Below are 23,702 nucleotides of genomic sequence, written 5' to 3'. Positions count from 1 at the left end.
GTGTCCCGGGCCTGGGTTCAGGTGGAGCTCCTGCCCGCCCCCACACACTGGAAGGCACCGCAGTGTGACATCCGTGGGTCCTAAAGGGAAATTGGGGGAGGGGAAGGTACAAGCCCGCCAGGGGTTCAGATAAGGAGGTTCAGAGGGTACCTGGCCCCCGGGTCAGTGAGGGAAGCTGGAGAGATGATTCAGGCACCCTTCACACAGATCTGAAGACCATGGGCCCAAACTGGCTGGAGCCGGAGCCTCTGCTCCATTACTCAAGGCTGGCTTAGCGCTGGGGGAAAGGCCTCAGCCCAGCCATTCAGCAGTCTTCCCAGGTCGCCAGGTGGAGGCCTGGCAGGCGGCCACATGCCCTTGGGCTTTGGGGCACCTCTGTGCTGGCCTGCAGTTCTCCGTTTTGTGTCCCCCACATCTCCCATCCTGTGCCCTCCTTTCTAGCCCAGAGCAGCCACCGAGAGCAGCACAGGCTCCCCGGCATGTCTGCCTGTCCCCGCCTGGTGCTCGGGTTGTCCCCAGGCCCCTCTGGCATCCAGCAAGAGCACTGCAATTGCTCCCATCCTAAAACACACACCCCTGCTCACAGTAGCGTGTTCACAAGAGCCAGAGGATGCAAGCAGCCAGGTGCCACAAGTGGCTAAACAAAATAGGGTCCATACATATGATGGAATACTCTCAAAAAAAATAAAGGAAATCCTGTCACACAGATGAACCTTGAGGGCAAGATGCCGAGTCAAACGAGCAGTTACAGGAGCACAAGTTGTATGGTTCTGTAAAGCTAGAGTGGAAAGGACGGTGGGCACCAGGGGCTGAGGGGTGGGCAGGAGTTGTTCGGTGGGGGACAATTTTGGTTTGGAAGGATGAAAAGGCTCTGGAGGTGGATGGGACAACAGGTGCACAGAGTGGTTAATGCACTTAATGCCACCGAGCTTAGATGTGTTTATCGTGCAAATTTTATGTTTTGTATATTTCATTGCAATAAAAAAAATTAAAATAGACCCAAACAGCCCTCCCTGGTCCCTCTGGCCCCTCAGCTCCCTCCCAGCAGATTGGGGCACTCTGGCACCCGTCGAGCGGCCTCCCCTGAAGCCTCACTCCCACCCATGCCCTCCTGAAGGTCACCAAGAGCCCCATGGGTCAGACTTAGCAGTGCTTCTGCAGTCTCAGTCCACCCGGACCCCCGCCCTCCAAGCCTGGGGCCCCAGTCTGCTCCACAGGCTCTGGTCGCCGGTTCTTTAGCTCCTGTGTTCGTGTTTCTTTCCACAGCCTCCAAACACAGAAGTGCCAGTCCTGCACCTCGGGCAGAATTCCTGGCACCCAGGATAGGAGACCCCGGCCTTCACCCTTCTCTCTGGAACTCCAGCCTTTGACGTCCAGCTACGTGCACAACAGGCCCCCCTGATCACCTCAGAGCCCTGGCTCCCCAGGGGTCCATGTTGCAACATGAGTTCTTCGGACCCCCAGGTGCTCAGGCCCAGGCTCACTCTCGCTGCATCCAGCCCAGCACAGTCCATGCCCGGAATCTGATGGGCCCTCTCCCTGCAGCCTGGGTACCGTCTTTCCCTAGTAAAACACAAGTGAGATGGGGGCCTTTGCTGAGTACCTTGCTGGCACCCAGGGCTCTCAGGTACCCTCCCCGGGGAAACAGGCTCACTCCTCATCTTTCTACTCAATGTTGAGAGGCTGTCGGTGACCACCCCACTGGTAGCCTCCAACCTCTTCTATCACCATCTGAAATAATATGCTTTATTTCATTGCCTCTAGAAGCCACAGACATCATGATGCACCACTAAGAAAAAGAAAATGCTACAATGAAACTCTGGGACGTGCCTTATCCCAACGCCATGGTTGCTAAGACATGAACCAACCCATCTTGGAACCCAGAGCCTTGGTCTCACGGTTGGCTGCTGTCCGCCCAGGAGAATGAGAACGAGGACGAGAACGTGAACACCACAGGGCAGGGCCGCTTTCAGCACTGACGGCAGCAGCCTTCGTAGCAGGTGCCTGGGAACTGGTGTTTGTTTCCCCACCAGGCTTCGGGCAAGGCCAGCCCAGGGGCTCCCATGGTGTCTACCAGCTGGGCCTGGCCCTGGGGCTAAGGGACACACTCAGCGGAGGGCAGGAGAACACCCCACCACGAGTTATCAGCTGGGGCTCCTGTAAGCCACCGAACAAGGATGGGCCCCGCAGCAAAAGGTGTGAGGTGAGCTGACCTACGTGTCCTCCAGGGCACAGAGATGCAGGTGGGGCTATGGCCATATCTTCCAGCCTGGGCAGTGCAGCAGCCTCCGCACCCAGCTGGCCGGGCCTCCAACAAGCTGCTAAAGCTCTCAGGTGGGGTGTGGGGAGGCAGGAGTGGCCAACAGACTCAAGCCATCCTGGCCTGGGGGAGGCTCACGCACAGGGAGGCTGCTGCCCCTAAACTACTGCGCAGAACCTACGCACTCCAGGCTGGCAGGGTCCCAGGGCCCACAGGGCAGACAGCCACGCAAGGCGGACCTTGGGGGAGAGCCGCCCACACCCGCAGGGAAGTCAGAAAGCATCTTTATTGTGGGGACGGGGCTCCAGGTTAGAGACCACGGACAGACACACTTGACGGGGTTGCTGCGGACAGCGAGACATGTGCAGACGTCCGGGGGATGCCGGAACCTTCTCGGGACAGGGAGGCGCAGGCTCAGGCGTGCAGGAAGCGGTTGAAAGCGTTGTAGGCTGACTCCAGGTCAAAGAGCATCTGGCGCACCTGGGAGTCGTCCAGCTCGTCGGACGCGGACATGCCGCTCAGGGTCTGCAGCCTGTGGGAGCACAGCGCTGGGGGACGCAGGGGGAGCGCGGGTTGGGGCGGGGCAGCTGGGCAGGAGACACACACTCACCACTGGTTGACGGTCTGGCGGCCCTCAAAGTCAGGGGGCAGGTGGCTCATGCGATGCATGGTCTCCATCAGCTCCCGCAAGTCAGGCTGGATCTGTGGAAACAGTGCCCGCTGGGACCCCCTCTCCCTCCTCCGGCCCCCCTCACCCCCCAGAAGCCGCACCTCGTCCATGGCGCGGATCTCCAGGCGCAGCTTGTCCATCACCGTGATGAAGAGCTGGGGACAAGCGTGTGTGAGGTGACACAGACCCCACCAGGGGCCAAGAGAGGGAGACCTCTTGCAGCCACACGCCTGGTTCCTCTGCAGGGCCACCAGGGTCAGCCCCACCCAGCCCCTGGCCCTCCTCAGCCTTGGGCCTCCTCCTGCACCACTTGGCCCCAGGCCTCAAGGCCACACAGCCCTGCTGGGGCACGGGAGCTCTGGGCCCGTCCCCTGTGGGTTCAGTATAGGGAGGGGCCCCAGGGAGCCACAGCCCTGGCGAGGCCCACCGAGACGACATCAGCGATGCAGCGGTTGAGGTTGCCCTTGTCGTCCTTGATGGTGATGGGCCGGTCCTCCCTGATCCTCTCCATGGCAAGCGGGCAGTCCAGCTGAGGGAGAGCACCCAGTGCTGGGCCCTGCAGGGCAGCCGGGCCCTGCAGGGCAGCCAGGCCCAGCCGCACAGCGCCCACACCTCCCACCGCCCCTCAGGGTGGAGGGGCCACTAACTCACGCGGAACTTGCGACAGAACTCATCAATGGAACTGATCTCTGAGCCCTGAACCTGCCGGAAGGCAGCTTTGTACTGGACCAGGAGCCGGGAGCAGGCCGCCGTGTACCTAGGGAGAGGGTTACACTCCCGCCCTCAGCACCGGGCCAGCTATACCTGGCACGTCCTGCTTACCCTTGGCCCTTCCAGGGAGGGCTGGTGAAGGCCCAGAGATGTGCCATTGACAGTTGAGCCTTCCCACTTGGTTTATACAAGAAAAGAACTCTGGGAGGGAAGGAAGACAGTGGCCAAAATACGGCTGCCATACAGGACCAGCCCTGTGCAGACTGGCCCCAAGCCCGGCGCTAGGCAGAGGCCCAGCCTGCCCCCTCAAGCCTGCTCTCCTGGACCATGCTGGCCACACCTCCACATCAACAGCTCGGGGTCCTGTGGGCTGGGCCTGCTGCACTGAACCAAGGCCCCGGGGAACTCCTGGCGGCCAGGCCTGGCCAGCAGCACCTCACAGACTGACCTCTGAGCCCTCCTGCTTGCCTTCTAAGCCTGTGCACTGATGAGGCTTGAGGGAGGAGGGGTGGGACGGAACCCCAGGACCAGGGTGGTGGGCTCACCTCTCCCCCAGAACACTTCAGTACTGCTGCCAGGACTTCTCTGGCTGAGATGGCGCCAAGGCCCTAGCACCCGGGGGACCCTCCTTGTGCTGGCTGGGCCTCAGACCCAGGCCTCAGGCTGGGCCCCTGCTCTTCCTTCGCACTGAGCACCCAGCCCCTGGAGGACAAACACAAGCTTTCAAGGACAGGTGCCCACTGGTGGTGCAGGGAAGGCGGGCTCTCACTCGTTGGGGGTGACGCAGTCCTTGATGTACGCTTTCTCCAGGGCCTGCATCGTCTTCACAACGGCAAACAGCTCGGCCATGTTGTCATACCTGAAGGTGCATCCTTTAGGTGTGGCTGCCAAGGCAGGGAAGCCGGGGTCCCAAGCCCAGGGCCCCATCCAGGGCACCGGCCCCACCCAGGGTGGGAGATATGGGAGCAGAGCTTGGTGTTTGGTCACCTCTCACCCCGCCCCTGGCAAAGGCTACTTGAAAACTGTTTGCCCAGGCTGACCCCATGTCCTCCTGACCCTCAGTGGGAGGAGGGTGCTGTTGGGGGAAGCAGGCAGCCTGGGTGCCAGACTCACTTCTCTCGCTCACGGGCGTTCTTGTACAGCTTCACTTCCTATTGCGGAGATGGAGCAGGGGGTCAGCCAGCAGCACTAGGGTGACTACAGTACCCGGTGAGGCTCAAAGGGACCAATGGTGCCAGGCAGGTGTCCACCACTCACCTCATATAGTTCCGGCTTGTTTCCAGGGGCTGCAATAGAACAGGCAGACAGCTGGCAGTCTGCTCACGATGGCGACCCCTGGCCTCAGCTCCATTTCAGCAACCCTCTCAAGGCTTCCCCAGTGCTATGTCCCAAAGGGCTCAGGGGTAACCAGAGGAATTTCAGTCTCAGTGCCCCCATCAGTTTGTGGGGGTACCTAAGCAGAGGAAATGCCTCTGGGTCCAGTGTGCCACGTGCCAGGCCTGGCCCTCCATTATACCTCTGCTTCTTGGCTACCCCACTTTACAGCTGAGTGACCACACATACCTCGCTTATGATGCAGTGATGGACCACAAATGTTTGTCACATGCTTCATAATCTTTCCCCTGGTTTGGTGACTCCAGGATACCCAAGACCCCCTGAAGTTCCAGCCACACTAAAGCTGTCATCTCTGTGCCCAGCTGGTCCCACCTGGAGGAGGTCTCTGGGCCCCTGGCCACTCTGAGGCTTTATGGGGGCGGACACTTAAACAGACCTCCCACATTCCCCCTGCCGCTGCTCCCCTCAGCTTCTGCAGCAAAGGCTGAAAGCCTGGGCGCTTTGGGTCCCTGGGCCCAGCTTGGGCCACACTCACCTCCCATGCCAGGAGTGGCTGGGATCCCGTGAAACATCCTGCAGGCTCAGGTGGCCACAGCAGAGACCTGGGGAGCAGAGCAAGTGCTGACTCAAAGGTGACCCCTAACATCCCTGAGCACTGGGCCTCATGAAGAGCCTTCGCACCCTCGGCAGAAACAAGATGAAAAACAGCAATGAACACACAAGGTGCTGTGCACCGTGGTGGGAACACTAGCCCCGCCCTGAAGGCTGCCAGAAGGAAGCAGGTGCAGGTGAGCACCTCAGGAGAGTAGCACATTGGTGGGGCGTGGGGGGTACTGGTGTAGGGTGGGGGCTGCCCTAGAGCAGGTGACCAGGAGGAAGAGGAAGAGGCTGCAGCTATCAGAGAGATGACTAGGAGAAGAGCATTTGGGCAGAGGAAAAGGACACAGAACAAGAGGAATGCACTCAGAGACACAGAAGCAGGGTGGGGTAGGGGGCTTCCTGAGTGAGAAGCGTCCCAGGGGATGGGACAGACAGGCAGGGGATCAAAGAGCACAACTCTCACAGACCAGGACGAAGAGTCTGGGTTCACCCTAGAGCAGCCAGTAGGAACTGCTAGAGGGCTGAAGACAAGTTTTGGGGGCTCCGGAAGGGCGGTGGGCTGACCAGAGTGGACGCAGGAGGCCCCTGCCCAGGCAGGAAATTGATGTGATGGCTGGGGCCAGTTCCAGCCATGCTTTGGAAGTGGAACCACCAGACCCAATGAAAGATGTGAAATGGGATAAAACTTAAAAGACTCAAGAATGACACCCTTATTTTTGGACCAGTGGCACCACAGCAGTAAAGTGAATTGAGATGGTGAAGGTGGACAAAGCAGGGTTTCCAGGGCAGGCGGTGTGCGGGAAAGCACCATGGTTAGGATGTGTTGGGTCTGAGAGACTCCATAGACATCCAAAAAGGCTGCAGAGGCAGCTGGAGGTCAGGGGAGAGGCCTGGGCGGGCAGAGCTGAGCCAGTGACACTGTAGGGATGGATGGCTAAAGGTGAACGAAGGCAGGAGAGAGAGCAGCGCTAGCTGGGCCCTGGGCACCCCAGCGTGTGGAGGATGGGCAGCAGGGAGGCGAGATAAAGGCTGGGAAAGGGCAACGTTGTTCAAGTTAAGCAGCAAGGCAAGCGGCGGGTGTGTGTGGCGGGGTTGAGAAGGCGGATGCAATTACAAGAGTCCACGGGGGTGGGGACACGGAGACCATTCAGGTACCCTCCTGGAAATCAGAGAGGACGAGGTTGAACAGAGTGGACTTAAGGAAGAGGAATAAAAGAACCGTCTGTAGGCCTACAGCGGGATTCCACTTAGCCACGAAAACGACCGTCCCCGGCTACAAGCGAATCCTCGTCTAAATCTCACAAACAGGCCCCTGAGCCAGAGTAGCCAGCTTGCAGAGAAAGGCCCCAGCGAGTGCGTGGGGGCCTCCCATTCGGACGGCTACCACGTCCAGGCGAGCGGGACGCCCTGGGATCGGGCTGACCGGGTGCAGGCGCGCATGCGGGCCGCAGGAGCCTCTGGACGACCGGCGGCCCGGCCGCCATGAGCGCCACGCTCTGAGACGCCGGTCCCGGGGAAACGGCTGACAGCTTCGGGACCCGGGCGGAGCCAGAGCCAGGAGACCGGGGGCGCCCGGAAAGGGGACCCCAAGATGGGGAGAGAAGAGGAGCGCGGGCGCGAGTACTGCCCTCCGCGGCGTGGCGATGCCCGCGGGCCTGGGCCCGTAGCCCTCGCCCATCCGGCAAGCCGCCCTCTCCCGCCCCCGGGCCCGCAGTACCTGGACCGCCTCGCAGGTGCTGGAGATGGCGCGGGGGCCCTGCGCCTGCGCGCGCCCCGCCTCGGCGCTGGGCCCTGGCGTCTGCGTCTGCGCCTGCACGCGCCCCGCCTCGGCGCCTGCGCCTGCGCGCGCCCCCGCCTCGGCGCTGGTTCCCCGCCCCGCTGGGGATGGAACCCGAGTCCCGCCTGACAGGGACTGGAGGCTGCGGTAGTGAAAGGCTTTGCCTTCACCTGTAGGGCCTCTGTGTGGCCAGATCTGCCCTTGACCCTGGGCCCCATAGGGTTAACGGAAGCTGGGACTAGCAGAAATTCCTAAGCTTGCCTTCGTCGTTAAAATTCGCTCCTCTTTAACCTGCTTCACTGACCACGCTCGCTTTGTTACTAGTGTTTGCGTGTCCTAATAAAGATATTTCCTCTCTGTTGTTTTTCAGTTAGTTGGAGTCGGCTGTGTCCAGTTTGAACAAGCCAGTTAAGACTGGCCAGGAACACTGCCCCCTGGGCCTGCACGTGTCTGATACCCTTTTGATATCAGAAGGCCCAGAACTCCCCCCTCAGATCATGCCAAGCGCCACCACTTTTGAACATGGGTCCCAGGAAGAAGCAAATAACTCAGGTACACCTGTGAGGCACACTGATGCTCACCTCCCCTACCTCCCAGTCTCCTTTCCCCCTGCCTAAGACCACCCTGCTTGTTTATCCCACAAATATCCCAAGCCCTTACTCTTCTGGGAAGTGGACTGAGAACTATCCTCCCACCTCCTTACTTGGTGGCCTTGTGAACAAATCCTTTTTCTGCTTCAAACCTGGCGTCTCAGAATTTTGGCTTGCTGTATATATGCAGTGATACCCTCAATTCCAGAGGGCTCTGAGCTTCCCAACAGCAAAGCAAACCCCGCCTTCCGCCTTCCACCTCCCACCAGCCTTTCAAGCAGCTGCAGAGGGAGGTGGAGGCAGCAGCAGAGTTGCTTTATTAGGGGCTTGGGTGGGCAGGGAGGGCGGGCATGGTGCTGGCCTGTCAGAGGCGCTTGAAAAAGAGCTTATGGCCTTGGTCCAGCATGCAGGTTCTGGGGCCCAGCCGGCTGGGCAGCAGCCGGTGCAGGGCACCCCGGTCCTCAGCGGAGAGACGTCTGCTGCACAGCTGTAGCTCCTGCAGCTGTCCCAAAGCCTGGTCCCAAAGGCCCGGGCCCAGGGGGCCCTGGACAGCACAGCCTGCAGAGGGGAGGCGGGAGCGGGCTCAGTGGTGTTAGTGGCAGGCCCCATGAAACTCCCAGGCCTGTGTTTTTCCCTTTACCAATGTGGCCCTCAGGAAGAAATACATTTCCTTTGAGGCCCCAAGGACTGCAGTGAGGTGCATGAGGAAAGCCCAGGAAAGGCCTGACAATTCTCTCAGGAGTGTGCTCTCCCGGGGGGGCTGCCGAGGACTGTGGGCACCTTTCACAGCCAGTGGTCAAGCAGGAGGGAGGTCGACTGAAATAAACTCTGCGTTCACATCTGTGCCTCTGACAGTGTCTGGAAACACCTGGGTCCCTTCATCCATAAAATGGGCCCAATGGGGCGCCTGTGAGTCTCAGTAACAGCTACCAAGGCTCGATCCTCAGACTAGAGAGCACCCAACAGGCTCGGGACCCCAGGGAGCTTGGTGAGAGGGTATAAATGCCAGGAAGCCAAGTGTGCAGGAGCAGCCTCCTACCAGTCTGCCTTCAGGGGTGCCTTCCTGGAGGAGCCAGCCTGGTCCTGTGGGGCGGTGGGTGAGGAGCAGGGGCTTCCTGGGTGCACACCCACTTCCAGCCCTTGTCCTCCTAGAGGGCAAAGCCAGTCTCTTGCCCAGGGCCCCAGTAGGATGTGCCAGTTCACCAAATGCACCTCCCTGGGCTCATCCTCAAGACAGTTCTGGGAGGTACTGTGCAGCCAGAAGGAGAACAAGATAAGTTCTCACTTAACAAGACGGTCCCTTGGTCCTCCTGCCCTATGGTTTTAGGAGCTGGGCTCATGCTCCCTTCCTTTGTCAGCCTCAGGAGCTCAGCTCACCCTTGCTATCTGGCTGGTGACAGTGACAGCCCCTTTAGAGGAGGCACCTGGTATGTCAGGTGTGGCCACCATAGCCAGGGCTCACCTGCCAGGCCAAGGAAGCTGAGGCCTTGGGGCCGCTCTCGGAGGGCAGACAGGAGCTCCTCCAGGCTGGCACAGCTGATCTCGGGGTTGGCGGACAGGTCCAGTGAGACCAGCGAGGGACAGAGGGGGAGACATCTGAGATGAGGGAAGAGGCATGGGGGTCAGCTTCCACCATGAGGGGAGCTGCCCAGGTGAACCTACGGCTCGGGGGCCACAGGCCAGGCCTAGCAGGATTTGCTCCAGCCTGGCATGGGCGCCTCTGACACTCCTGAGGGCCTGCTGAGGCTGCAGGGCCACCAGAGCAGTCGCCTGTGTGTGGGCGGCTGCATGAAAGGCAGCAGGAAAGGACACACCAGAGGGGAAGACTCTGGAGAGCTAGGCGAGCGTGAGGGCTGCCAGGAGGCAGGTTAGAAGCTGGAGGCCAGGTCTCAGGGCATGCTTGGGGAAGGAGCCCCAACCCCCCAGCCTTCCCAGGCTCCTGGGCTTGAGATGAGGACCCCAGCAGGACGGTGGAGGCACAGGCTGGGTGTGTTACCTGCTCAGGTCTCTCACTGCCTTGTCGCCCAGGTGGTTTGCCGACAGGCTCAGATGCTCCAGAGCACAGCCTTCCTAGACAGTGGAGCCCACAGGGAGCCAACTGAGAGGGCTGCCTGTCCTCCCAGCTTCCCTGTAGAGGCCCGACACCCAGAAAGCCAGATACCTTCCCTCTTCCTTGAGAACGAGGGGGCAAAGACTGCCTGGCCCCCAAAGCGCCAGAGGGGAGCAGTGTCCCTTCAGTTTGCAGACCAGAAGGAAACGCCTCTTCCTCTGGGTATGTCACACTTGGCACACCATGACATGACAATGTGACGTGTGACAGACCAGCCCTGCCTGAAAAAGCCCCGAGAGAGACCTACCTGCTGGCCAGGAATTCACAGCCTGAGGCAGGCAAGTCTACAGAAAGCTTTCCCAGGCCCTGTTCTTCTCAAATCTGCAACCCTTTCTAGCATCCCCACCCCTAGTCCTAGGTGGCTCAAAGTTCTTCTGGCTTGGCACCCCTCCTTGACTGCATACCTTCGTCAGGTATCTGACCATGGGCTCCACAAGGCCTGTGTCACTCTTGCTGGCTGCCACAGCACTCAGCTCCAGGCGCAGGAGGGTGTGGGCGGGCAGGCTCTGCAGGGCCTGGGCCAGGGCTGTGGCGCCCAGGACATTGTAGGACAGGGCCAGTGTCTTCAGGCACTTGGCATCTGCACCACAGGCCAGAACCTCCGTCAGCCGACACAGCCACCACCCTCAACCCTGTGGCAGAGTCCTGGGCCCAAACCCTCATGACCCCCAGGGGATGCTGTCAGGGGATGCTGTCATCATCCCTGAGATTCTGTGCACAGGAAAATGAGGTAGCTCTTGCCCAGGGTCACCAGCTGGGGAGGGGGCAGGACCAGACTCCTGTGCCCAGCTCTTTCCCACTATTTCTGGTTCCCCTACCTGCCCTGACTCCCAACAGGATGGCCTCAGGCTACCTGAGACAGGCCCTAGGCTGGGACATCCAGGCGTGGTGGGGTGGGGTCAGGGAGAACTCTGTCTGCCATCCCCACCGCAGACCCTCCTCCCTTCCTGCTGCTCTCACAGCTCTGAGCCCCACTTCCCAGCTCTGTGGAAAGCCCCCTAGAGGATCCTCAGTCTCTAGCCTCTCAGTACCAGAACCATCGGTCTCCGCAGCCCCAGTGGGGTTCTGGTGGAACTGTCTCTGGCAAATGGAACACTCACAGCTGGTGAAGACAGTGGGACTGGGGCTCTGGCCTGCCGTGGAGCTGGGACCAGGGGTATGTCCTGGGGGGACAGGCCAGGCCAGGCAAACACCAGATGGCCTTCTGAGCCCAGAAAGGTCCAGCACCCAAATGTCCACCCACATGCTGGTACCCCAGGAGCCCTCTTGCCCAAGGCTCTCCAAGCCCCTGGATATGCCCTTCCATTGGCAACTGGAACTCTGAGGCCAGCAAGTGGACATGCCTAGTGGCTCACCTCGGAAGGCATTGTCAAGGGCCACCTGGTGGTTAAGGAAGAAGCTGGGGCCAAAGCCACAGGCCCGAAGGTACAGCGTGCGGAGCAAGGGGCAGGCCTGCAGAACAGAGGCCAGGGCCCGGCCACAGCCATCCCCGAGGGGGTTCATGCTTAAGTCCAGCTCTTCCAAGTTCTGTGGAAGACATGGGTGTCCCACAGGATTTGGTCTCCCTGCCGTCCCAAGGCTGCGCTCTGGCCCCTGCACCTTCCCACCCAGTGATGGGCTGAATGTGGACATTCTGACGCTGCCTGGTTCCCAGCCCACCGTCCCCTAAGCCTCTACCTGCAAGGTGGCCTGCCCCAGGAGGCCTGTGGCAAGCTGGCGCAGGCCTTCAGGGCCCAGGTGATTGGAGGAGAGGTCCAGGAGGGTCAAGCCGGGCACAGTGTCCAGGGCAGCCAGCAGCTCAGCAATGCATCCATCCCCCAGCTGGTTCCCTGCCAGATGCAGTTCCCGGAGCGCCGAGTGCAGCTTCAGGGCCCGCAGCAGAGGGGTGAGCTGGGCCTGGCGCAGGGCCAGGGAGCAGGCGCTGAACGAAGGGCCTGAGCCCTGGTGCTCCATGGCCTGCAGTACCTGCCGGTGCTCCCCTGGAGGGGGTGTGGCGTCACCAGGACTGAAGCCTGCCTGTTCTGCCCTGTTACCCACGGCAGGCAAACCAGGGAGCCCCTCTGCACTCATGGGCCCTGGGGCACTCAAGGGAGCCAAAGAGCCAGCCCCGACAAACCTGGGGACCCAGGGCCCGTGAGTCCCACTGCAGAGCCACTGTGGGATGCTGACCCCTTCCAGACCTGGTCATCTTCCTCCACCCAACACCTACACATGGACCACTAGGTGAGGGACGGAATCCTGAGGACAGGTGTAGTGGGAGGGGACCTTGGTGAACACCTGGGGTCCTGGGACTGGAGGCCTGCAGACCTGGGAGCAGCATGCCCAGCCTCGCTGCCCTGGCTGCTACAGCACCTCCTGGTCCCTTACCTTGCTCCAGGCTCTGGCAGGCTCTGCGGTAGCGGTCCATCAGTGGGGGAAGGTCCCAGGAAGTCACCTCAGCCAACACCTGGAAAGCACCACTGGAATGCAGCCTGGGGGACCCGGTGCTGGCCAACACCCTGAGCTCAGGGCCTTGGTTCCTGCCACTCACCTCCTCATTGTTCTGCAGCACATCAGGGATGGGGTCCTGGGGGGCCAGCAGGGCCCCCTCTTTTTGTAGGGTGAGCCGTGGCAGCAGCCCACAGGCCTGGAAGTAACGTTGGGCGGCCTGCTCAGCCAGCCAGGCCACAGAGTGGGCCTCCCTGCTGTGAGGAGAGAAGGCATGCTAGGTCCCGGACTGGCCAGGTTCCTGCACATGCCGTGGAGAGGCCCCCCGGGGGTCCTGCCATCCCTACTCTGGGTCTACAGCCCCCTTGTCTGACTCTCTCCTCTCTCCCACCCCTGCCTGGGACAGGCCAGTGCCCCCAGCAATCTCTGGCTCCTCTGGGCCATCCCTAGGGGCCACAGGGCCTAATCTGACACCCTGGCCTGCAGCCTCATCCCAGCTACCAGACCCACCAGTGACCAGACAGAAAGTCAAAGTGAGCTCTCCTCATACATCCCACCTGATCTACAAGTGCAAGGGTTCCCTGCTGCCCCCGGGCGCCACCTCTGGCTTGGAGCCCATAGAGGCGCAGAGGGAGCCAGGGGCTGGGAGGAGGCAGGCAGTGCCTTACCTGTGCGGGACAGGGATGAGGAAGAGATTATCCTGCACTCGGACTCGAACTCGGATGGGGGGGGGCAGGGCCTGGCCCTAACAGGTGGGGGCAGGGAAGAACAGTCTGAGTCAGAAAAGACGGAGCCCCCGCCCCCACCCACCCTAAGCTGGCTCTACTCCAGGCGCACACACCCACCGAGGGCTGGCCTGCTGCAGGGCTCTCCCCACTGGGCCCCGAGGTCCTGGGGACCTCGGGGCCCTGTGGGGCCCCCGTGGCTGGGCTGCAGTCTCTCTCTGGTCTGACCAGTGCACTCCAACTCTTGAGGGAGGGCAGACGGCTCTGTCTGGCCCGGGTCCGAGGCCTGATGGGACTCGCACTGCCACCTGATCCCGAAGTACTGAGCCTCCTGCCGTCCCCATTGCTCTGGGGGAGGGGCTGCCACATATCCGGGTGGCTGTGGGTCCAAGGCAAGTCATCCTCCAGCCAGTCCTCAGTCAAGCATTCCTCCCCATGGACGAGTGCTGCTGGGAGGCTGGGGGCCTCGTCAGGGCCTTGCAGTGGGCTGGGACCCAGGCAGCAGCTCTGGGCACTACCCACACCACGGATAGCTGCACGGTAGGCCACCCAGCCAGCACTTGCCATGGCTGCCTCCCCTTCACTGCTGGGGCCAGGCATCCAGGCCTTGGCCTGCTGGGCTGGGACAGAGTGCCGGGGCCTCTTCTGGGTTGCCTGTGGGGGACCTGAGCCGTCCTCACCCTCTGAGCTGCTACTGCTGGCCAGCCTGTGCCTGCTCCTCCGAGGTCTGGTCACAACTGGTGCCTCATGTGAGGCCCTGGCACTTGCCTGACAGGCCCCTCGGGATCCTGGGCAGGGGCTTGATGGGGGAGAGGTCTCAGGGTCAAATAGATGGTTACTTGGGAGGGTCTGGGGAGCCGGGGAGCCGTTAGGAGCTGCAGAGAGAGAATCTTGAGTGAGGCAGTGCCCGGCACCCTCCCCCGCCACCCAGGGCCGGGGACTCCCAGGCTAGGGAGTCGGTGCCCAGGCAGCTGAGATGTGTGCTTGCCTCGGCCCAAGGAGGCCGCCTGGAGCAGCCTCTCCATGGCACCCGCCTTCTCTTGCGTCTCACTGTCCAGATCCCTGCTGTACAGCTTCACCCACTGCTGCAGGGTCTCCAGCGGGCTGTGGCCCTGTGGGACACCCAGTTGAGAAGGGCTGGAGGGAGCAGCCCCTCCAACCACAGCCCACCCGGCCTGTGTCCATGCTCACCTTCCTGGTTCGGAGGGTGACCGACGCTCCTCGCTTGATGAGCAGCTCGGCCACCTCAAAGTGGCCACAGTTGAGGGCATCGTGCAGGGGAGTGATGCCCTCACAGCCCTGGCCACCTGGGTCATCCACCGCAGCCCCATGGTCCAGCAGGAAACGGACGATGTCTGTGGACCAGGGGACATAGGCCAGTTCCCCAGACCCCTTTTTGGACCCCTCCCTGTGGTGTAGCAGAATCCCCTGGTCCTACACTCACCCAGATGCCCGTAGTTGCAGGCCTCATGCAGGGGCGTCCAGCCACAGTAGTCCCGAGGGTTCAGGGGGTGGCCCTGTGACCAAGAACAGGAAGGAGCCTAGCCTCGGGCTCTGAGGGCTGACGGGGGCCCATGGATCCATCCCCCAGCCTGGCCCAGGTCACATCGGAGTAAGGGGGACACCCCCACCACGAGGCAGGTCCTGGGGAGGCCCACAGAGGCTGTAGACAGACAGCAGCCTCAGTGCTCACTCCAGCCCTCGTGCCTATCCTGCTCCCCTGGCGGAGGCTGTCCCCCTCAGTGCTCCTGCTGCAGCCTGCAGGGCGGCTGGACAGGGTAGGGGCCCACCTGCCTCACGAGGTCCTGGACGCGGCCCAGCTTGCCCTCGATGCAGGCCCGATGCAGCAGGGTCTCCCCAACGTCGTTGCGCCGGTTCCACTGTGGGCATAATCACCCCACGACGAGGAGCGGGGATGTGAGAGACCAGACAGCACTGGTGAGCACGCTCAGCCCCACGCTCAGCCCCACTGTCCTCACCTTGTTCACCCTCCGCCGGCCCAGGCAGCCTGGAAGCTCCTCATCCTCCTCTAGCTGCGGGGACCTGCCATCAGCTTCATCCTCTGGAACAGAGCCCAGCCCACTGCCCAGGTGAGCCCAGCCCCTACCCTGCGATCTCTCAAGCCTGGAGGGCAGGTCTGGTGCTGGCTCCTAGTCCACTCCCAGCCCTGCCCACAGAGAAGGCACCTGACCCTCCTGTCCATCTGGCACTGACCTCTCGCCCCGCACCCACATCCTGCTTTGTGGTCAGTCTCCCCACTCCCAAACCTCAGCTGTCTCTTTCCTGGGAAGCACCCTTGTCGAGCCAAGTCACCCGCACAATGAAAACAGTTCCCCCCTGAGCCCAGGCGTCCTCCACCTGCACTGCCTTCTTCTGGCTTTCCCACCCAGCCGGCCCCTCCCACGTGCTCTCTGCCAGACCCCCTCTTCCCCTCCACCTCTGCCCTCGGCTCCCTCCTGTGCCTCCGGCCCCTTCCAGCACTTTCTTCTCCTTCACACGCTTCTCTTCCTGTGGCTGGCTGTTGGATAGCACTGCCTAAAGTTCCTGCTTTTGGCCCTCTCTCCCCAGCCCCCTGCAGTGCCCACACCCATGCACAAGCAACGCCCAGTCTGACGACGCTGAGGCCCGGCCAGAACTTCCCAGGTTCCTGGCCGCTACCAAGAGGTTCTGGAGACCCCTCAAGTTCAAAACTAAAGCTGCAAAGCTGCCTCTTGGCTTCAAGGCCAGGTTCCTGCCACTCAGCCAGAAGCTGTCTGACTCCTGGAGCTCACCCACCTGCGTGCCGAGCCTACCCCAGCCTAATCATGAGGCCAACCAGCTGACCTCTGGGAAACCTGCACCCACTCCCCCTTCTCCCTACCCCCAGCCCCGGGCACCCTTCCCAAGCTCGCTGTTTCCTCCTATCACGAGTCCGTGAGCAGCCCCACCTGCCCCAGCCCAGGGCCCAGCTCAGAGCAGGTGTCAGGGGGAAGTGCCAGCGCAGCCGGCGCCACGGCCAAGGCGAGCTCGGGCCTCACCGCTCTCCGAGAGCTCCATCTCGATGGCCTCCAGGGTGTCGTCGTCGTCATCCCCTTGGTCGCCCTCGTCCTCCTCATCCTCAGCCACACCCAGCTCCTGCAGCCTGGCTTCAGTGCCAGGGGCCTCCTGGGGCTGCAGCCTCAACTGCACGGTGTGGAGGTGCTGTAAGGCCTGCCTCTGAGGAGCAAGGGACACCAGCTCAGGGCCCAGGGACATGGGTCAGAGGCGAAGAGCACAGGTAGGCCGTGGGGAAGCTGTGGGTGGGGCTCCCACACCTGCAGCTGGGGCTGCTGAGCCTGCTGGGCACAGCTGAGAGCCTTCTGGAAGCATGGCGCCAGCAGCTCGTAGGCATCTCCGGCCTCCTCACGGGACAGTGCAATGTTCAACCAGGTCTTGGCCTCCTAGGGGAGGGAGGACGAGCTCAGTGGCTGCTGTCCACACAAGACAGGAGGTGACAGCCTGGGAAGGAAGTGCCCCATGTGCCCACCCTTTGAGGGTGGTGGTCCCAAGATAGCCACGTGCACTGGGCAGGGCTGGGCCCCGACACCCCTCACCTCCAGGGCGTTGCCGCCACGCAGCCTTAGCTCCTCCTCATAGTGGTGCACGGCCTGGCGGTGGTCCTTCATGTCTCCCAAGGTGGCAGCCAGAGACACGTGGATGACAGCCAGCTCAGGGCCTGGCCTGCGAAGCAGCTCCGCCAACTGCAGCTGGGGAGGCAGCGACAGAGAGGCTGGGGCTGCTCCACAGCCTGCAGCCTAGAGGGTCTCTGCCCTCGCCTCCCACCCCAGCTGGGTGCCCACCTGCTTCTGGTAGGCCTTGGCGGCCTTGGGGAAGTCGCCGGCCTTGGAGAACAGGTCCCCCAACTGCTCACAGATGCCCATGGTGGCCTGAGGGTCACTACCCTTGGACTCCTCCAGCTGCTGCTGCAGCCGGACCACTGCCAGCACTGCCAGGAAAAGGCTCGTGCAATTGTGGCACAGCACCGGCCTTGCCCTTGATCTGGCTCTGCCGCCTGCTGGCCACGTGCAGAGGCAGCCACCCACCCACCCCAGCCTCCGTTCACCCGTCTGTAAAGGTGGGAGTAGGAGAAGCTGTGTCATCGAGTTGCAGCAAGGATTAGAAGTAACAAGTGACAACTTAGGGCAGGCATGGGCTTGCAGCATGGGGGCTCTGCTGACTGCCACTCATCAGCACCCCAAGGCCATGTGTCCTGTCCACGCTCCCACCGGTTAGGCGGGGACAACTTTCGTCTGCAGTTTGCAAGTGACAATGCTGACTCATGCATAAACCCCCAGCCAGTCTCCTGACCTCACACAGTGCCCCTCAGAAACGCTGTGCTGTGTGTAGGCTCAGAGAGCTGTGTGAGTGGGGGGGGTACAGGCCCCATACTGATGCTGCCACCTCCCAAAGGACACACACCCAGGCCTCCTCTGCTGTAGGAGGGGTGCCCTCCCCTCCTTTGCTAGGGGTTCAGCCCCCGGGTCCCCTTCCAGGCTCACCATACTTGAGGGTCCGGCAGACCACTGCCTTCTGCAAAGGCTTCTGGGAGCCAAGCCTATAGGCCTTCTTCAAGGCTCTCTTGGCAGCCAAAAAATCCCCCAGGTCTTGGAGGACCTGGTGGGCAAGGAAGGTGAGGCTCACAGGCTCCTGAAGGCCCAAGCCCACCCAAGACTGAGCCCAGGGCCACTGAGACCGGCACCTGTGAGGTGAGCACGCAGCACTCGCTCTCCATGACGGCCTGCTTCATGACACGCGCGCACTCCCGGGCCCCCTCCAGGCAGCGCATGGCCTGGGAGTGCTGCCCCCTGCGCCAGTGGATGGCGCCCAGGTTGTAGCGGGCACGAAACAGGTCCTCGTAGAGGTGGTTCTGCCTGTGGGTGGTGACAGGTACTCAGCGTGCCCAGAGCACCCAAAGTGCTGATGAGCAGCTACCGACGCTGCTTGGGCTTCCAGCCCCACAGAGCCACGCATGTCCACCTCGCCCCCAGCACAAGGTAGACTTGTGGGGCTCCTCTGCTAACAGGAGACTGACAGGGCAGAGGGTTGAGGTCCAGCCAGGCTGCCCTGTCAGGGGGATCCTGGGAGCAGCCCATCCCCAGCTACTTCCCAGGAACTGGGCACTCAGCTCTCTCCTGGGGCCAAGTGGGGCCTTACTCAGCAAGAAAGATACTCTTCTTGAAGTAGGCGTTGCAAAGAGCCATCTCCTGCAGGCTCTCGAAGGTGAGGCCCAGGTTAAGGTAGAGTCGGGTCCTCATCTCACTCAGCTCTCGTTTGGCCAACGTTCCTGGAAGATGCCCCTCCAGACGCTCAGATGCCTCTCCTCCACTTGGGCCTGTCCAGCCCCACCCAGACCCCTCCTTGAGCCTCTCACTGTGGCCACCAGGGCTTCTGCTACAGACAGTGTGGAGGACAAAGACAGCCAGACCCAAGGTTATCAGGGGGAGCACAGACCCTGCGCCCCCTTATCAGGGCTGGGGCTGGCGGTACTGTCTCTAAGAACAGGTCTCAGACTCACAAAGGGAGAGCTCAGGCAGGCAGAACCACCACATAGGCAGGCAGGCAGTAGGGCCAAGACCCGAGGGCAGTCACCTTCCAGCTTCTCCTCCACTATAGCCAAGCTTTTCTCGAAGGCAGTCTGTGCCTGAAGCAAGGCGTCCTGTGACTGGTGGTGATCATAGATGTCCAGGTGGGTGCGGCCAATGGTGGCCCAGGCCCTCTGCTGCTCGATGTAGTTGGACAGGGAATGTGCCAGCTCCAGGTAGCGGTGTTGGTGCTGGAGCCCAGAAAAACGGCCACTGAGCAACCACCACCTCAAGGAAACCTCACGGGTCCCTCAAGGGGGCCCCCACTCTTGCCCAGGAGAGACCCCCACTCCCCAAACCCTTACAGAGCAGGCCAAAGCCAGGCCACACACACCCCATTTCCTCTATGCCAAGGGCCGTCTGGGGGACAGACACTACACTCCAATTGGCCAAGGTTATCACAGGGGAGAGACAATGAGTGGGAGTTAGCTGGGCTGCTGCAGCCCAGAAGTGGAGCCAGGGCAGCTTTGTGTGGACAGAGGGTCTGGATCCCCACCCAGCCTGCCCACAACCTCACCTCCAGTAGTATGTTCATTAGTGGTTTCTGGGGTCAGGCTCCCAGGAGAGGCTGTGACGCAGTCGCCCAAGGACCAGGCTACCATCCTCTGGCACAGGGCTGTCTGGAGGTGAGGCCCCATGCCTGCACGTCCCCCTCTGCCCTCTAGCCAAAGGCCTGGACAGTGGAGACTGTGCCTCCCTTCTCAGAAAGGGGCACCCCCATTAAATGGGGGCTCAGGAGAGCTAGGTGTGACCGGCAGGGTGTCAGCTGGCGTCCGCTCACCTGCAGGGCAGCTGAGTAGTCCTCCATCTCTGCCAGCCGCTCTCCGATCTTGCGGTGGGCCACCGCGCAGCCCAGAGGGTCGTCGGTGGTCTCCAGGAGCTGCAGCTCTTGCTGGTGCTCCTGCAGGGCCTCCGCGTAGCAGCCTGGGCGGGTGGGCCCGGCAGGATTCAGTCTGGCCCAGCAGTGGGGCGGAGGCCAGCAAGGCCCTCCACCACCCAGCTTCCCCACCTCCGGCCTCCCGGGGCCTCCCGGCTCCCCGCTCCCAGGCCCGGACCCCACCCACGCACCATGGCTGGCCAGGAGCTCCCCTAGCTGGTGGCAGAGAGCGGCCTCCTCCCGCAGCTGCCCGCTCCTCTGGGCCTTGGCCTTGGCCTTGCTCAGCTCTGCACAAAAAGGGGTGAGGCCGGGATGCTGAGCCTCCCCTCCCAGGAGGGCCAGGCCCTCTCCCGACCCCCGCGCTCAGGCTTTCGGTCCAGGACTCACGACGAAGCTCGCGGTCCAGGCTCATACTCTGGCTGCCGCGCGCGGATTCCGGACTTCCCGCGCCCTCGCTCCGCCGCCGCGGCCCCGCCCCTAGGGCCCGAGCGCAGGCCCAGTCCTGCCCGCGCGCCGCGGAGCATCCCGGGAAGTGTAGTCCTGACGCTCGAAGCATCTTGGGAGTTGTAGTAGGGCTGATGCCGGGGCGGGAAACGGCTTTGAGAGGGCGGGCGACTCCCGGGGTCCGGGGGCGGCCTAGGGGTCCCAGCACCCCTCCTCAACCATGCAAGCCCGCGTGGGCGGCCCCGCAGCTGCCGCCGCCACACACAGACACACGCGCGCGCGCGCACACACACACGCATTTGGATTAGTGGGCATAGTCACAGGCGCCTCCATCCCAGAACCTGCGGGACAGCAGGGAGCAGGCCACGGTCGTCACACGTGGGGACTCCAGCCCCCAGGGCTGTCAGGGGAAAAAGGGCTGCGTCTTCCAAAATGACCATAGCAAGTGCTGTTGTGTTCTTGGAAAAGTCGGCGTCCGCGCGTTAGAACTGCAGAACTGCTTTGTGCTGAGTGCGTGAAGACAGTGGGCTCTCGGCCCCCAGCGATGTGACCCGGACTTCTCAGTCCAGGAGCTCGGAGAGATGTAGAGCTCGGGGGAGGTGGTGCACCAGGTCCCTGACCTCTAAATGCCTGTCCTGCCCCTGCACCTAGAGAATCAAGCACTTGCGGGGCTTTGGGGCCCTGCCCCTGCCCTGTTGCCAGGCCCTGGGCCCCAGGTGTCAGTGCCGGCGCCCCAGAGGCCCCAGAGGAGGTTCAAAGGGAGTGGGAGATGGGCAGTTTTATTCTCTGTGGAAATGGAAACAGACCCAATGGGGTAAAACTCTCATCCAGTGGATGTGTAGCAAGGCCTGTTCTGGAGGGAGTAACGGGGAGGGCCAGTGGTCCCCAGGTCTGGGGAAGGCTGCCCAGGGCCAGTGTATGGCCGAAAGGGTTGGGAGTGGGGGAGGAAGGCCAAGCTTGAGGAACTGCAGGAGGTGCGAAGATGACTGCAGGTGTCTGGCGCTCCTCTTTGCCTCTTGAAGGGTGTGGTGCTCTTTTGTCCCGGGGACCCAGGGGCAGGACAGGGAGGCCCTGAAACCAAGGCCTGGTGGGCAGGCTGGTGAGGTGCGAGGGGCGTAATGAGGCTGAGGGTGGAGGCGGGTGGGGATGGGGGAGCAGAGACTGTCTCAGCTGAATGGGCTGCAGGTGGAGGCACCCCCCCCAGGGCCCCTGGGGACTGAGCAGGCACCCCTTCAGCACCAGCATTCACAGGACAGTCCAGGTCCTGGGGCCTGATTCTCCTTCGGAGAGGACCCAACTCCGTGCCTCAGTTTCCCCTCTGGTCAGACAGGGAACAAGATTTGGAAGCCCAGGTAGGGAGGCCACAGAGTGGGGCCTTGCAGGGGCAGCAGCTGACCCCGGGTAGGGAGGCTGTCAGAGCCCAGGGAAGCCATCCAAAGGGAGGCTGTCTTCTTGTAAGGAAACACAAACAAGAGGTGGTTTGGAACTTTCTTAAAACTGTAGTTACAAACAAAAAGAAAATATCCAAAGAGAATACAGACCACAAAAGCAACGTGTTAAGTCAGTTATGACAGTGGCAAAAACACCTCTTCACTCCACTCTTTAAAAAGTTATTTTTATTATTTTTGTAAATGTCTCACTTTGGGTGAACTGAGAGAGATGTAGTGCTTACCTGGAAGTGAGGGGGAGAGGGGGAAGGGGCTGGCTTGACCTGTGCTCCCAGGCCTCCCTCACATCTGCCAAGCGTGCTTCCCAACCCCTCGGTCAGGCTGCCCAGATGGCATGGGGCCGTGGAGACAGACCACTGGTGTCTCCTTATTGGGACATCCCCCAGTAAGCCAGTGACTCCCAGTGAGATGCCACAGGGAGGTTTATGGCACCAGCCCCCAGCAGTGGCCAAGGTATATTACAGCGCCCAGGGTGCCCAGTTCCACCAGGTCACAAGGCTCAGCAGCTGAGGTCGCTGTCACAGGCGGAGACTCTGCCAGGCATATCAGCGGTCTTCTCAGGCGCCCTCTGCCCCGTGACCCACACCTACACCCCTATGGGTAGGGCCTCACCTGGGCGCCAGCCCCCTCTCACACAGGCTCTTGGGCAGCTGGAGGCACTGGACCGCGGGGCCCCAGCCTGTGGCTGACCCTGGTGCTGCAGCACCAAGCCCCAGGCCCCCCCCACCTCCCGCACTCAGGGCTGCTGGACCAGGACTGAGACAGGGCCAAGGAGGCCTGCAGACCAGGTTCCTCCCTACCCCTGCCTGGCCCTCTCTGCAGCCACATACCTTAACCTGCCCAGCCCACCAGCACTGCTGGGAGCCCCTCTGCTGACTCCATCTCTTTCAGGCTCGCTCAAACACATGCAGACTAGCAAGCCTACCTCTGCCCCAGCTTCCCTCAAAATACAGTCACTCTGGAATCCAGAAACTCCAGAGAGGGCATCCGTCCCCAACAGACATGGAGATGTGTGACAGGGTGCCAGCCCCCACAGGAGACCCAGCCAGTGTTCACCTGAATGTCGTCCTCTGTGCCTGCAGATGGCAGGCCGCCTGAGGGCAGGGGGACAAGACCAGGGCGTGCCCAAGTCAGACAGCTTTGCCCCAAGGCTGGGCTTGTTCTTTGTAGGGGCAGGGAACCAAGCGCAGCACCTCCTGGTCCCCACAGTGGCTGGGCTGAGTCGGCCTTGCGGGAGGGGAGCCCGCGAGTCCTATGCACTGGGTGGGGAACAGGAATCCATACAGGCTTCTCCGAGTAACCAAGGTGAGGCTCCCACTCCCCACAGCTCCCTCACACCACTTTGAAGCTCCCACCTCCAGGGCCTGGAGAGAGAGGAGCCATGAGACAGGCCAGGGCCGCCCTGCCCATTGAGTCTGCAGGCCCGAGGTGACGGGGGTGGGGTGGCTGCTCTGAACATGGGGTGGCTTGGCCAGGGGTGAAGGAAGCAGTTCTTTTGTACTGCTCTCACAGTACAAAAAGCTCTCATAGGAGAGCCTGGTCTCCTAAGCAAGGGCCCAAGCTCTCCCTTCCCTAGTAGCTCCCAGGGCCGGGCTCCTTCCCTGTGTGAGGACCCCACTGGGCCTGCTCATGACTGCCCTAGGGGCCCCCCTCCCTCAGGTGAGAAACCACTGATGAGCGCTGACCTCCACACAGAGCCCTGGACGCAGGACCAGCAGCTGGTTGCCGAGAGCAGCCTGGGGGCAGCTGGACCACTCAGACCCTGGCTCAGCCAGGCCTTGCTCACTGCCAGCAGACCCCAGAACTTGCCTCACATCCTATGGACACTGCACCTTGAGACTACAGAAGATAGATTCTCTCTTGCTAAATGTGCATAACTTATAAAAGAGCCTGTAAAGAGTTTAATTTTTTTCCTGGGAAGAGACAGAAAAATCACCCTGCATTCCAAAAAGTCTGCTGAGCCCTGGTGGCCAAGCCCTGCCTCCCTGGCAGTATGCTGGGGTTGCTGAGACCCCTGACCCCGCCTGCTCCCCTGCCCAGGCCCATCAGAGGGGGCAGGGTCTCCAAGTCTCTCCTGAGGGTGCGGGGCAGGAAGGTGCAATAACAGGGATGGATAGACTCTGACCCC

The 23,702-nt window shown here is 61.9% G+C and overlaps 2 protein-coding genes across 8 annotated transcripts; both read right to left on the bottom strand.

The window, feature by feature from the left end:
- Positions 1-2,526: 2,526 nt before the first annotated feature.
- On the bottom strand, positions 2,527-7,441 carry VPS28 (VPS28 subunit of ESCRT-I). Of its 4 annotated transcripts, none has more exons than XM_032468245.1 (10): positions 7,294-7,433; positions 5,512-5,578; positions 4,899-4,927; positions 4,755-4,792; positions 4,411-4,500; positions 3,582-3,687; positions 3,358-3,459; positions 3,032-3,085; positions 2,871-2,962; positions 2,527-2,740 (listed from the first exon to the last, which is right to left on the bottom strand). In XM_032468245.1, exons 2-10 carry the CDS (start codon positions 5,546-5,548, stop codon positions 2,533-2,535), a joined length of 756 nt encoding a protein of 251 aa, XP_032324136.1. In that variant the 5' UTR covers positions 5,549-5,578; positions 7,294-7,433; the 3' UTR covers positions 2,527-2,532. The 4 variants fall into 4 exon arrangements, with proteins under 4 accessions (XP_032324136.1, XP_032324137.1, XP_032324138.1 ...); XM_032468247.1 differs by having other exon boundaries at positions 2,549-2,792; positions 7,294-7,423; XM_032468246.1 differs by lacking the exon at positions 3,032-3,085 and having other exon boundaries at positions 7,294-7,441.
- Positions 7,442-8,247: 806 nt separating this feature from the next.
- Positions 8,248-20,174, bottom strand: TONSL (tonsoku like, DNA repair protein). 4 transcript variants are annotated; one of them, XM_032468237.1, is made up of 26 exons: positions 20,070-20,174; positions 19,874-19,969; positions 19,587-19,729; positions 18,813-18,996; positions 18,378-18,507; positions 17,923-18,094; positions 17,723-17,837; positions 17,024-17,169; positions 16,778-16,930; positions 16,499-16,624; positions 16,223-16,400; positions 15,185-15,267; positions 14,996-15,085; positions 14,650-14,722; positions 14,397-14,560; positions 14,194-14,317; positions 13,326-14,080; positions 13,149-13,225; positions 12,584-12,737; positions 12,421-12,499; positions 11,731-12,032; positions 11,409-11,580; positions 10,458-10,633; positions 9,940-10,013; positions 9,406-9,539; positions 8,266-8,501 (listed from the first exon to the last, which is right to left on the bottom strand). In XM_032468237.1, the coding sequence occupies exons 1-26, from the start codon at positions 20,092-20,094 to the stop codon at positions 8,308-8,310; spliced, it is 4,119 nt and encodes a 1,372-aa protein (XP_032324128.1). In that variant the 5' UTR covers positions 20,095-20,174; the 3' UTR covers positions 8,266-8,307. The 4 variants fall into 4 exon arrangements, with proteins under 4 accessions (XP_032324130.1, XP_032324128.1, XP_032324129.1 ...); XM_032468238.1 differs by having other exon boundaries at positions 12,584-12,734; XM_032468239.1 differs by lacking the exon at positions 9,406-9,539 and having other exon boundaries at positions 8,248-8,501.
- Between the last annotated feature and the right edge of the window lie 3,528 nt (positions 20,175-23,702).

This window comes from Camelus ferus, chromosome 25 (assembly GCF_009834535.1).
Source record: "Camelus ferus isolate YT-003-E chromosome 25, BCGSAC_Cfer_1.0, whole genome shotgun sequence".
Taxonomy (NCBI): Eukaryota; Metazoa; Chordata; class Mammalia; order Artiodactyla; family Camelidae; genus Camelus; species Camelus ferus.
Note: the sequence above shows the minus strand (reverse complement) of the source record. Positions and strands in the feature narration are given on the sequence as shown.